General features: G+C 42.7%; 1 protein-coding gene across 3 annotated transcripts in view; it reads left to right on the top strand.

Moving 5' to 3' along the window:
- The window catches only part of LOC144497207 (uridine-cytidine kinase 2-like), a 141,261-nt gene that overhangs the window by 32,601 nt on the left and 94,332 nt on the right, over positions 1–14,328 (top strand). The window contains exon 7 of one of the 3 annotated variants that reach the window (XM_078218104.1): positions 835–3,698. The exons of 1 other annotated variant lie outside the window; for it this stretch is intronic. In XM_078218104.1, coding sequence (XP_078074230.1) covers positions 835–968 — 134 coding nt within the window. In that variant the 3' untranslated portion in view covers positions 969–3,698. Of the gene's footprint in view, positions 1–810; positions 3,699–14,328 lie in introns of those variants that run through there. One more of the 3 variants, XM_078218103.1, reaches the window with a different exon arrangement.

The raw sequence follows: 14,328 nt of genomic DNA, 5'->3' as shown, positions 1-14,328 counted from the left end.
TATTACCAGTTTGGGGAGGAAAAGAAATGGCTCACAAAGCAGGAATGTGTTATCCTGTAAATAATTAAATTGTTTTCAGACCGCAAGAAATACTCATAAAGCTGCCAATTGTGTGTAATTTTAGGCCACATTTGTGTGAGATGTCATCCTGCAATTCAAGGGTCTAGCTCTTAAAGTAGACTTTTCTGCATTTGTGCATCTTTATAATGTGGGAATATTGGCTTCTGAGGTTTATTTGAAATGATCAGTGCGTCAATAAAAAAAACTCATGACCACTACAGTTTTGAAGTGTTGGAATAGGAATAGAATAATTCATTATGCTGAACTGTAGTTTTTCAGTCTGAGCAGATAACCATTCTGAAATTTGAGTACCATTGTCTTGGGCTGACTTTTCTGCCCTTTATTTGAATAGACTATGCCAATTCTACTTTTCCATAGATCTTGTAGTACTTGCTTTAGCTAGGGGGCAACAATTGTGTTTCTGCCACCCTATCAGTTATGCTATAATGTGAACTGAATAATTTAGCCAGTAATCTTCTTCCACATGCTTATGTCTATTGCGTTCCCTCAAGGATTCCTTTATCTTTATCCATTGTATATCTGAAACAATAAATTAGAACAAGAGTACTTCTTTATTTGAACTCCAGTCATCGAAAATGTTGAAACTATTTAAATGTTTCATGGTGATAAGAGGGAGGTAGAGTTGATAGTAGGGGGAATTTCTGGTGGAGGAATTGGTTAAGTGTGTGTGGGGGGTGGGGGGGGGTGGTCAAAGTTGATATGTTAGTATTAATTCCAGTTTATTTAAAGAACTCTTCCAATTCTTCCCTCCAGTTGCCATAAACTTGATAGTGCAGCATATCCAAGACCTCCTCAATGGTGGGCTGAGCAAGCGGAATGGTTGTTTGAATGGCTACACTGTTTCATGCAAGAGAGACACTTCGGATTCCAACAGCAGACCACACTGACCGAAGGCCAAGCAGTAGAAACTCTCTACTGAAGTTTAGCATTGACTTTACTATTTACTGTTTCTGGGAAGGGGAAACCAGCCAAGGTCTTACACAATTTGATCAAAGCAAAATTACGGCTTCACTTTTTCTGGCGACAATGCAGAATTCTTCTGAAGCATTTAATTTTGCTAGGCAAGGTTTTGTCCTTTGCATTAACTTTAAGAGAAGTGACACCCTGCCTTTTGACCAGTAAGTTCTTATTAAATGTTTGTGCTCCAGCATCTTGGGCTAAGAAATATGATCCAATAATGCATTTACGTTTTAGTTTGGAAATGTTAAAATTAAGGCAAATTCTGTCCTGTTGTGATTGTCCTTTTGTCGAATATTTGATTTGAGAATCAAACTAGGAGCAAAATGTTCACTATTGTGACTATAATACAGAAGCCTGGGTATTAATGCCTTGTGTAGCAATATTTAAGAGACATACCATGACTGAATTTCACTGCACAGAATGGCTTTATCTTCTAACCAGTAATGTGCCAGTGGATTTTAAAAATATATATATAAATTGCAGACGCTCCTGGGTAGTTTTAAGGCAGTGGCAGTGTTTGCAATTCAGCAGTGTAGCTAAAGGAGGTAGGAGCCACTACTCCCATAATATCTATACCTCTTGCCTGAATGAAAAATGTATCTGTGGTACCCATGGAGGTGGTGAAAGAGATTAAATTCTTCAGTGGGTTAGGGATGTACGGCCCAAGTGCTACAGTAAAATATCACTTCTGAAAAGCTGATATTATTGTGTTGAAACTTGTTTGACTAAAAGGGATTGTTCTTTAATACCTGCAACTTCTATATTTTATATTAAGCTACCATTCATTTTGAAAAGAAAACCAAACTAATGAAAAGAAGGATTTACCATGTATTTCCAGAATTCTTTTCAAAAAAAGAAGAGATCACAGGATAATGATGAAGGAGGAAAACCAAACAAACCATATTAGTTCAGCTATTCAAAAGGATCTTCACTCCACTTCTGCCATTGTCAACATCTAATTTCTTTTTATAAAAAAAAATAATTCTGGGATTTGGTGCCTCCCCTAATTTCCCAAAAGTCCATTCTATGCATTCACTCACTCCTGATAAGAGGTCTGAAAATTGGCCTGTTTGAACCCTCTCTCCCTCTGGTCCATTTTTTTTCTTAATTTAATAATATAGGTTTATCTTTTCTCCATTCCCTTAACTATCTTGTTGCCTGGACTTCCTTTGCAGTTTTTAACAGGTTAAAGTTTCTGGAGTGAATCTTATTGTTGGAACTGGAAAACGAGTAAGCTCTCTTAATGGAATAAAACCAATGGAAATAAAGAAGGGGTAACAAATTCTGTCTTCGTCTTCCTCCCACTTCCCACTTGCCACCCCCACCCATTGAATTTTCATTATGCTAACTACTTTCAATTCCTATTTCTGATTAAACCACAAACTTTTGACTTTGCCTTTTACAAATTCCAATCAACATTTCCAGCCTTTTGGACCCAGATTTGAAGTTTTGTTTCTTATACAATTTTATTTTAAGTTTCCTGTTCATTTCAAGGCCATGTGCTGTGCTCAAAAACAACTGACTGATTCTGCTCCAGAATCAACCTACCTACATTTTTTTTTTAAAAAAAGCAATGTCGTCAATGTATTTTAGCATGAAAAGTTCCAGGATAAAGCAACACTAACGTTTTTGCTTGAGTTTCAGTTTCAATGTGAAGACGTAGGTCTCTTTAGTGTCAACTTTCTATGTTTCCTTTGGAGCATTAAGTGCAGGAATTTAGGAGTTAACATTAAATGCCAGTAGTGCCAAGCCATAAAGAGTATTTTTGGGTTATTGAGTTGAAAAGCAAATGGCAGCTGCATGAGTGTTGTAGCTGGAACTAATGTTGGCTAAAGTGAGGCCTACATACCTCTCAACTTGTTTACAGGAAATATATTGTGATATCAGTTAATATCATTTAATGTATTGGGTCATTTGTGTTTCTTTAACCCTCTGCTCCTGGGAACCAATATAAACATCACAGTTCTCATTAAAATTGTGATCAGTTTTTTTTTTAACCAATTTCCTTTTAATAGTTGTGTGTGTAGACATTTTTGCTTGGGAAAAGTGGAAAGGTTAAATGCTTACTAACTCTAATTTGCATAGATTGCTTGGCTCCCCTCTAAAATACTTGAAATAAAAATATAAAATGCTGAAATACTCCCAAGGGTCACCAACATGAAATGTTTCTCCCCACAGATGCTGCCTGACCTGCTGAGTTTTTCCAGCATTTTCTGTTTTTATTTGAGTTAAAGCATCTACATACGATATTTTGCAATCGTCTAAGATACTTGAATTTGGTTTTGATGTCTTAAAGATGAATGCCTACAAGCGTACGCTTTGGCCAACTTCTGAACTGTTATATATCTTCTGGGTTTTACTAGCTACCACAGAAAAGGGGAGTTAAACTTGAAGTAGAAATACAATTCATTGTTCCACTGTTCCGTTTGACCAGAATAGTCCTTTCTTGTTTTGTAATGGTGCAGGTAACCTTTGTTGTTGGTGAAAGACTTGATTTGAATTTATTTTCGTAAGTTCTGTTTTCTCCATTTCCCTTTTTATTCCCACCACCTTCGCAGTGCTTTGTAATATATTGTGTCAGTCCACTACCATAGAAAGTCAGGGAATAAAGGGACTCTTGAAGTGCTGCGCCTGAATAAAATAACACTTTTCTATGGAATATCATGATGTTTTGTCATTTGTTTCATCTTGGCCAAAGCTAACTACTTATTTCCTTAAGAGGCTGTCTGTGTTTTGTCAGTAAGAAGCTTGCTTTGAAGATGTTTTCTGAAGAAGAAAAGTTAGAAAAAACCAGTACTAGAAGTACAGGTATCCCCTGTGTAAAGCTTGATTTTTGGCACTATTTGTAAATCGTGCCCCCGCGATTACCGCGCACGGTCACCTTTTATTTCTTGCTGCTTTGTTTGCCATTTCCCTTGATTCTCACTGGCTCACTGACCCTTCCATTCATCAATACCCTGCTCCCTCCTTCCCTCTTACTTGGGAGAGGAGCAAGCCCCTCTCCCAAGTCCTTGCACACAGCAAGAGTTTGAGAGAGGAAAACAGTGAGTGCGAGTTAAAAAGAACATTTTTAGGGCTAGTTAAGTTCAAATCATAGAGACCCTACAGAGCAGAAGGAGACCATTTGGCCCATCGAGTCTGCACCGACAACAATCCCACCCAGGCCCCATCCCCGTAATCCAATGTATTTACCCTGCTAGTCCCTCTAATTTACGCACCCTGGGACACTAAGGGGCAATTTAGCATGGCCAATGCACCTAATATAATCCCTAATGCAGAGGGAAGCCATTAGGCCCATCGAGCCTGCACTGACAACAATCCTACCTAGGCCCTAACCCCGTAATCCCACATATTTACCCTACTAATCCCTCTGACACTAAGGGACAATTTAGAATGGCCAATCAACTTAAACTGCATATCTTTGGACTGTGGGAGGAAACCGGAGCACCCGGAGGAAACCCATGCAGACACAGGGAGAACGTGCAAATTCCACACAGACAGTGACCCGAGGTCGGAATTGAACCGAGCTCCCTGGTGCTGTCAGGCAGCAGTGCTAACCACTGTGCCGCCCAAGGCAGCCAATGGGTTGTAATGCAAGTCAGGAACATAACCTACCCTTATTACAAGGAAAGTGATTCCATTGAACATATCATTATTTTAGAAACAAATTAGCAATGCTAAACAAATTTTGGAAAATAAGCTTTAATAACTTCACACGATGCCAATGTTTTTGGTATGTATCCCATTACTCTCTCTTCTATGTCTCTGCACCCCCCACATTATGATCTCCACAACACTGACCTACATTGTTGTGAATGTAAACAGGACATGGCTATATAAAGTTGCCACTGCCAAACTGGCAGAGTCCAATTTTGATGCCTTCTTTTGTCCTTGAGCTTTGTTGATTATCATTGCAAATGCAAATTTCACAGGAAATTGATGACTTTTCAAGTTCAAAAAGCATCCAAAATGGGAATGGAGTTAGGGGTACACAAGATGAAAATAAGTCTCTGCCTGCTTACCCACATCAATCTCGGCATGAGTTATGAATAGGTAAAACCCATGACATCACATGCCATTGCCGCAGTCCTGCAGGATTTCAATTGCAAAGCAGCTTTATCATGAACTTAAACTGATATGGCGAGATTCCAGGTGATAATGAAATATTGGAAACAGCTCGAGTCTGACAACACGTGTCAGCATGAAAATAGACTTATGTTCAGGAAATAGTTCCAAGACGTTTTGTTAATTATGTCGAACGAAATCATTCTTTGAGAGTGAGAATACCTTTTCCCACTGCACTCATGGTTCCAATTACAATGAAGATCTGTACCTGGTTAGATATGCATCCTGCAAAGAATTAATCCTGCAAACAGGTTATCAAAAATCTCACTCCAACAGGCTGGTGGAAAGATTTATGTGAGTTGAGACTTCTCTAATTTTGCTAATCTACAAGAGAAAATCTGCACGTCTGGGCTGCATCAAACTCATTAAGTTGTTGAATATTGATGAGCTTTCTGGTGTATACAGTTTTCCAGATTGGACGATTTTAGAACAGAAGGAATTATTATGTACATGTTCATTCAGGCAACCAACCCAATCTGCCATAAGTCACCTCTGCAAACATGAGGAACAATATCGCTGGGGGGGGTGCGGAATCTTACCACAATCTTTAAAGTGTCCGTTCCAGTGAGAAAAATGGTGTCAATCCCGCCAGCGGCACTGACTGGATTTCTCAGAATTTTGAGCCCCATTAACAATTTCTTTTTCCCAACCTGATTCACATTGTACTTGTGCTCACCTTGGTCAACTAGTGGGGAGCTCCACATAAACACCTCCCCAGCACTTGTTCCACATCCATTAGGCGGGATGGCTGCCAGGAAGCCAGCATCACGTTTCTCGGAGGGAGCCCTGACCAAACTCTTGGATGGTGTGCAGCAGAGGTGGAACGTTCTCTATCCATGTTCATGCAGATGTCCTCCCAGCAAGATGACGAACCCCACCTGGGAGGCGCAGCCAAGGTGAGTGTGCCTCCTCCAGTCTCCTGGACCCCCTCACATACCCCTGACACTTCCAAGTTGATTTTGTACACAACCACCTCGCAAGTTGTCAACACCTATCATGAGACCCTCTTTCCCCCACCCACTCCCTCATAGTTGCTATGCTCCTCACACTCCAGCCCCTAAACATGCCACACCTCATCACCATCTGAGCTGGCAGGAATCCTGCCTACAATCTCCCCATCTGTCTCATTGCAGGATAGACTCAACCATAACAAGCGAGAGTAAGCGCAGCATGGTGGAGTAATGCCAGAGTTCAGAACCCTCACGCCCTTTGAGGAGAGTGCACTTGAGTTGGCCAGAAAGGAGGAAGATCCTTTGCCAATCATGTCTCCTCCAGACTTTAGCATCTGTGGTGCTGCTCCCACAACAGCTACGGGTCCAGCCTCCAGCTCATCTGCAGGGCTCTGGTCCTGGTCACGTGCAGTGACACATCAATGTCTCGAGTAGAATTGCCAACTTAACTGGCTTCATCTAAAACCGTTTACCGAAAAGTGGAAAACACCACAGTGAACCATAAGGATTCCTGACTGAGCTCTGACCCTCTTCCCTCAACACCTCTGGAATATCCACCCAAGCACCTTCCACTTTGTGAGTGCCTCTCTGCTCTCACTCACACTCTCCCCTTTGAGACTATTGCCACATCCCCACATTGCTCCCTCACAACTCCACCAGGGTGAACCCATCAGAAATTCTCCACCTCCAAAACCTGGTATTATGTAAAGGGCAGTTGAGTGGATGCATGAGACTATGCCTTTCATAACGGTTCACACTAGTGAAATCTGTGTTGAAGCTTGTATGAGCTTTGCATCTCAATGGTTGGGTCCCAGGGTGCCAAAGGGTTAAGGGCTTGGCTCCAAGCAGTGGCATTGATGTTTAGCTCTGGAGATTTTATCGGCAGGATTGACTAGTCAAGGAAGGGTGAGGTTGTTCTGGCAACTGGCTTCCTCTTGTGATTGACAAGGCACAGCTGAGAGAGGGCTGCAATTCACATGTGGAGCACATTCCTCAAGGCCATCCTCATTCTCCCAGGTTACAAGGGCTGTAGAGTTCAACTGCCTTCCATTAGCCACAGCCAAGCACACCAAGAATTATTCCTGACAGTGAAACTTCTCTCAGAAGTGGATTTGAACTCCCATACAGCTTAAACTCCTTTGGGCTCACATTTGTGCCTGAGTGTGGGGTCCAAAACTCCACTGCAGCCGCCCTCTTCAAGCCTCATGCGGCAGGAACTAAGACCCCTGAATGTGCCCTAGGAGGCTGCTCTCACTCACACCAAAGCAGAATATGGGAGCTCAAAGTGGAGACCAGCACTGACCTTCTGCATTCCTCTCATATGACTCATGCTCACGCAAAGGTGTAGGGTACACTCTGCGTGGAAGGCAAAAGCAGCCAAGCATGGAGGACATGGGAGGAACTGCCTGCATGCCAGCCTCCAGGCCCCTTTGAGGTAGGGGACGAGGGGACACTCCAAAATGAGTGCCCGATGAGGGCTGCAAGGAGCCCCCACCCCACCCCACCTCACCCCACCAAGATAGCATGACTAAACCCCACCTCTGGCCTTGAGTTGCACTTATCTGCATTCCCCGTGATCTTTCCAGTGCTCCCATGAGCATCCTGGAGGGTGATGTTCTCTTGAACGCCCACCTGTGAAAAGGTAAGGGTGCCAGGTTCACATTTTTATCGAGCTGTTGTAAATGATGGTGAGGGCAGCACGGTGGCACTGCTGCCTCACAGCGCCAGAGATCCGGGTTCGATTTCCGGTTTGGGTCACTGTCTGTACGGAGTTTGCACATTCTCCCCATGACTGAATGGGTTTTCTCCGGGTGCTCCAGTTTCCTCCCACAGTTCAAAGATGTGCGGGTTAGGTGGATTGGCCCTGCTGAATTGCCCCTTAGTTTCAGGGGGACGAGCAGGGTAAATACATGGGGTTATGGGGATAGGGCCTGGGTGGGAGTGTGGTCGGTGCAGACTCGATGGGCCGAATGGCCTCCTTCTGCAGTATAGGATGCTATGACACTGGCATGATGTCAATCCCGCACCCCATGAATATTCTGAGGGGTGAAAATCCTGTAAGAGTGCTTGATAATGAGATGCAAATATATTAAAATCAACTTCTCAATCTTCCTCCGCATGATCTGCGCTACTCTGCCGGCGAAGGACTTTGAAAACCGCACTGCTTGATTACGCCAGTGTGAATCGCACTTTTCAACTCTTGTGGCATTTTGATACCACTCCAGATAACCCACGTATGGAGAATGCGGGGTCAAAATCCCCCCCATCACCCCCATGTCCCACAGAAAATGTATTTCATGTTATTGTGAATGGTTTGATTGACTGCCTCAAGTTGTAAATCTATTATCCATGAATTCTTCATCCAGATTTTGCAAGTTTCATCCGCTTGACCACATCAAAATGTGAGTGGAATGACCTTTGGATTAACTTGTTGAGCACCAATTCTGAAGGCACTATGGCAGAACCAAAATGCATCTTTCCATTTACACAAGAGCAAGCCCGCACTGCACAGGATGCACCATAGGTCCCGGCCACTCAATCTATATGAGTAACAATGAAAGCATTGTTAAGTACAAATTAGGAACAGAAGTAGATCATTTAGCTCCTTTTTAAAAGAATTTAAATCCAACCTTGGTTCCATAGCCCTTAACGTTCTTGCGTAACAAAAACCTATCAATCTCAGTTTTGTCATTTTCAATGCACCAAAGAGCAGGAACTATCGGATAGTGAGGTTTTTCACCTCCCCACCTGAAGAGTCACAGAAAACGCATCCCCGCCAGACACAGCAGCCCCACAGCCTTTTAATGCTTAGAGGGCTAATCTGATTGTCTAATTTTGTAGTCCCAGTGGCAGCAGCAGCCAAGCCAGGGAATACAAGCAAACCCTAGATTCTCAAGTCCAGGACCTGGTAAGTGCGGGGTCCCTTACAGAGGGGAGGTGGGGGGTCTTAATGGAGAGGCCCAGGGGAGGAGAGGAGTGGGTTGGGGGTTCTGGGACAACATGTGGGGGACAGACCAGCATGATAGGTTAGAATTATAGAATCATATTGATGCTTTGTTATAATTCTTTAAGAAAAATACTTGACTGGGACTAACACAAACTGGTCATGTTACCCCACTAAATTGCATTTCTCAGTATACACCAGTTGTGCAGTGTCATTCATGTTTTGTTGCTGTAATGGCTTTAGTCTAATCCAGCAGTTTCTTAAAGCCTTACTCCTTTTCAAATATACTCTGCATAAGTTTGATCTTTTATGTAAACGTTTCCAAAATTGTGCACAAAGCCAGTTACGTTGTTAATAAGGAGGCATTTCCAGTCATATAGAGACTTATTGTGGCTTTCTGAAACATCGCAAAAGTGTTTTATATACAATTAATTTATTCACATAAGAGAATCTGTCTCACAAACAGCATTGAGGTAATTTGTTAGTTTTGGTTGTTGATTGAAGGTAGAATGTTGGCTAGGACAGCTTGGACAGTCCTTCTCAACAATGCCACAAAGATTATTAACATCCACCGTAATTTAATTCTGTTACAGTCAGTGAGGGTTAATTGACAAGAGTATCATTCACTGAGGGAATTTTGGCAATGATGTAAGTGTGACTCAGCCACAGCTGGATTCCCCATCAGAATGGAGAAGTCGATGATTTTTAAACAAAAGAAACTTAAGATATGTATCTTTTAGAATGGATCCCTGTGTTGGGAACTTACTGGGAATCTGTCAGAACATAACCTTCTCTAATTTATAAACCCTTTCAGTTTCTCTTATTCATTTAAATGCAATTTTCTTTTGTCAGACATCTGTGCCCCCACCATGAGTTATTTTTAGATCCATTGCATTTAATTATGTCAATACACACAATTTTAACAGCACATGACTGCAGACAATTAACATCACTAGTTCCTTGTGTTCTACATCACAATCATTGCACATGCATTGTTCTACAGAACAAACCCATTTACTATTTTTGGAAAGGGGTGTCCAGATCCCTTGTCTTGAGGGAGTCAGTCTATAGTATGCTAACAATCTGTACATAGCAGGAACATAGGCCAGGAAGTGAAAGTGAACCTATTCCAAGCTTGCTGAACTAAGCCAGGGTTGTGGTGTAGGCAATACAATTAGCCTTCATGTGCTTTCCCCGGTGAATGAGAGTGCAAAGCAAAATCAACCCTTGCTAGTTCCTGTTTGCTAATGGCCACCCTCCCATCTCCATCCTGAGTGTGTACATTGAGACTTCGGATAAAGATTGCAGTTTATAGCAAGGATGGCCCTTCACTCTCCAACAGCCTGCCAATGCTTGCTGTCCATATTTGGCCATGTAGAATTAGCTCTTGAGGTCAGCACTGCTCAGCCCCGTAGAAACTTATCCCAGAGTAAATTTCTGACTTTGGTAGAACAATAACATTTGGGGTAAAGAAGGAATTTCTTTGTCAAATGCTGTAGAGGGGCAAATCTTTTAGTGTAAAGATCCAGGGTTACGTTTTTCTGTATCTGAACATTTTGAACTGCTGAGGCACATCGCACAGAAGATATAATCAGGCAGGAACTTTAAGTAAAGGGAAAATTGTTCAGGCTCCCTGAGAGCAACATTCTTCAGATTATAGTGTGACACTAAAACCTTTCTACATAACCATCATTTTTAAATCAACCCCTGTACAAAGCAACTTCATGTGCTTCAGATTTCCTCAACAACAAAGCTGGCTCAACAATGAATATACCTGCCGTTCAAGTTCTGACAAGCCCAGGGTTTGTATAAAATAGGAGCAGGAGTAGACCATATGGCCCCTTGAACCTGCTCCACCACATTCGATGGATGGCTGAGTCAGCAATTATTGACCTTGAAATGAGTGGCTTATTAGACCATTTCAGACTCAACCGCATTGGATCTGGATCTGGATTCATCCTTAGACAAGACTAGGCAAGGATAACGTTTTAAAGTTTATTGATTAGCGTCACGAGTGGGCGTATGTTAACACTGCAATCAAGTAACTGTGAAAATCCCCTAGTTGCCATACTCCGGCACCTGTTTGGGTGCACTAAGGGAGAATTTAGCATGGCTAATGCACCTAACCAGCACATCTTTCGGACTGTGGGAGGAAACCGGAGCACCCAGAGGAAACCCATGCAAACACGGGGAGAACGTGCAGGCTCCGCACAGACAGTGACTCAAGGCGAGAATCGAACTTGGGTCCCTGGCGCTGTGAGGCAGCAGTGCTAACCACTGTGCCACCGTCCTTGCCCATCTTCTGATCTTCCCTGTCCTATCTTTCTTTGTTAGTTTCAGCGAAGCAATTCAACCTGTCCAGAATATGGTATGTCTGACCTTGGGTATGTAACGGTGTAGAGATTCGCTCCTGTGGGATGACGGAAGAGGAATTTAGTCACTTTTTTCCTAGATCAGTGGGCAATCTTAATACCAGATGAAAGTCGCAAGTGCCTGCAGGTCATTCCCCCAAATTACGTCGTGCAGTTTGTACTATTAATGACACCATCACAGGACTCCCCTCATTATGAAATCAGTATCTTCTTTATAATGTGTAAAATCAAAAATGTGGACCAGGTAAATGTTTCAAAGAATATGTAGACACAATAACTTACATTTTTATAGTACCTCTAATGTAGTAAAATGAACAAAGAACATTATCAGATTGTATTTGATACCGAGCCACATAAGGCGCTAGACAGATGACTAAAGGTTTTGTCAAAGAGGTGGACTATGAGGATTTATTTAAGCGTGGAGACAAAAATTAAGAAGCAGAGAGATTTTCTGAAGAAAATCCCCAAGTTTAAGGCCTTGGCAACTGAAAGTATGACTGCCGATGAAAGTGCAATGAAAATGAGGGATGCTTAGGTGGCCAGAATTGTAGCATCACAGATATCTGAAATGGCTGCAGGGCTGGAGGAAATTCTAGAGATAAAGAGGGCTATGGGGCGAATTGAACAAAAACACTGCCCTCTACTATTTGCAAAAACGTATGTGCCCAGAACCTAAATCTGTGGCAGCACCATTCAGTGAAGCATGAAGCCACATGTGGTCCACTGTAGACCTACTATTCCATGTGTCTGACTGAGTTAATTCATAACCTGCCAATTACTCAGACTGTAGGGGGAAAGAAATCGTTCTGAACAGGATGGTGGCTGTGTGATAGTGCTGTTCAAGATTTTGGCATTTCACAAAAATGTAACCAGTATCCCCAATTCTTGCACTAGCTAAAAATGTGCAGTAATATTTAAATACTTGTCACCCCTCCAACTCCTTCCACCCTTGAAAAGACATAAAATATGTGGGTGGGCATTTTTTTTCTTGCATTTTTAAGATCACAGTCTAGACACTACCATTGCTGTTATAGTGAGTGCCTGTGCTATTTGTGGGCTAGGCATGAGTCACTTTGGAAGAGTGGAGCTGTGCATATTTAACCACTCGTTATTGCATGCTGCTAAGTCACTGTCGCGAGGAAGGGGCTGATCAGGACTGCAATGCATAGTAGCCGGTTGCTTGTCCGGGCATAGAGACTTTGACAGAACTGAAAACTACCTTTTCACTGCCTTAGCTGTTTTCGCAATTGCTTGTTCTTTTAGTTTCTGCTTATTAGCTTATTGAGCCTATCCACCAGTCTCTTGCTTTTCTAATAAATAGTTTGCAGGCCAAGAAACCTATTAGTCGTCAAATCTTGCAAGAGGGGGAGATCTTCCAATAGTTAGACCTTTCCTCACCAGTTAGTTTTTATTTTGCCCTGTAAATTGCTGGAATTGTGAGCTAATTAACAATACAGCAATGGTAGCAGGATATTTAGGATCTGAGAAAATAATAAGATCAATAGTCCGTCTCCTCAACCAATTGAGATTTTAGAAGACCAACAGAGGAGAAAATGGGGTGAGTTAAAGTCAAAGAACAAAGAACAGTACAGCACAGGAAACAGGCCCTTCGGCCCTCCAAGCCTGTGCCGCTCCTTGGTCCAACTAGACCAATCGTTTGTATCCCTCCATTCCCAGGCTGCTCATGTGACTATCCAGGTAAGTCTTAAACTATGTCAGCGTGCCTGCCTCCACCACCCTACTTGGCAGCGCATTCCAGGCCCCCACCACCCTCTGTGTAAAAAACGTCCCTCTGATATCTGAGTTATACTTCGCCCCTCTCACCTTGAGCCCATGATCCCTCGTGATCGTCACCTCCGACCTGGGAAAAAGCTTCTCACTGTTCACCCTATTTATACCCTTCATAATCTTGTACACCACTATTAGATCTCCCTTCATTCTCCGTCTTTCCAGGGAGAAAGTCAAATCAATTACAGAAATAGGAGAGAGAGAGAAGGATGGAAAAGTAAGGAAAATATTTACTGTAATTTTAAAAGCAATCTGTAACAAGAGTTTACTACAATAGTTCCCCTCTGGGACGGAGAGATTGATTAGCATTGTATTAACACTATGCTGTTGAAAGGATACTTACTTTCTTAAGTACCAGTTCTACAATTCTGCATAAAATTTAGTTTGAATTTAATGTGCAGATCCAACATGTTGTTAGTAACATGCGTCTACACTTTTAGTGTGAAGCTAATGGAGGAACACAAATTGACCAGCAGTTTCTATGTAGGGTTTACCAAACTGTGGGTTACAGCTCCAGTGGGATCATGAGATGAGATTTTGGGGTCATGAGTTCCGAGGTAGCAATGGCTTCCATAGAGTTTGGACTGAACAAGGGCGGCACAGTGGCAAACTGGTTAGCACTGCTGATTCACAGCGCCAGGGACCTGCGTTCAAATCCAGCCTTGCATGACTGTGTAGAGTTTGGACATTCTCCTGATGTCTGCGTGGGTTTCCTCCGGGTGCTCTGGTTTCCTCCCACACTCCGAAGGTGTGCAGGTTAGGTTACTTGGCCATGCTAAATCGCCCCTTAATGTCAGGGGGATTAGCAGGGTAAGTACATGGGGTTATGGGGATACGGCCTGGGTGGGATTGTTGTCAGTGCAGGCATGAAAGGCCGAATGGCCTCCTTCTGAACTGTAGGGATTCAATGATTCTATGAACACTGACAGCTGCAAGGTCCCTTTATCTCCTCATGTTTTTTTTAATGGTGGCACAGCCCAATGCTCAGGCCTTTTAAGGCCTGATTGCTACTGCAAAAAAACCCGTGACAAGGTAGATATTTTCAACAGTTCATACCTCACTTCCCAGCCCCCAACAACTCAGCAGCTGAGTGTCAACCCAGCCCATC

The sequence above is a fragment of the Mustelus asterias genome, chromosome 8 (genome assembly GCF_964213995.1).
Source record: "Mustelus asterias chromosome 8, sMusAst1.hap1.1, whole genome shotgun sequence".
In the NCBI taxonomy this organism is placed as follows: Eukaryota; Metazoa; Chordata; class Chondrichthyes; order Carcharhiniformes; family Triakidae; genus Mustelus; species Mustelus asterias.
This window is presented reverse-complemented; position numbering and strand designations above follow the sequence as displayed.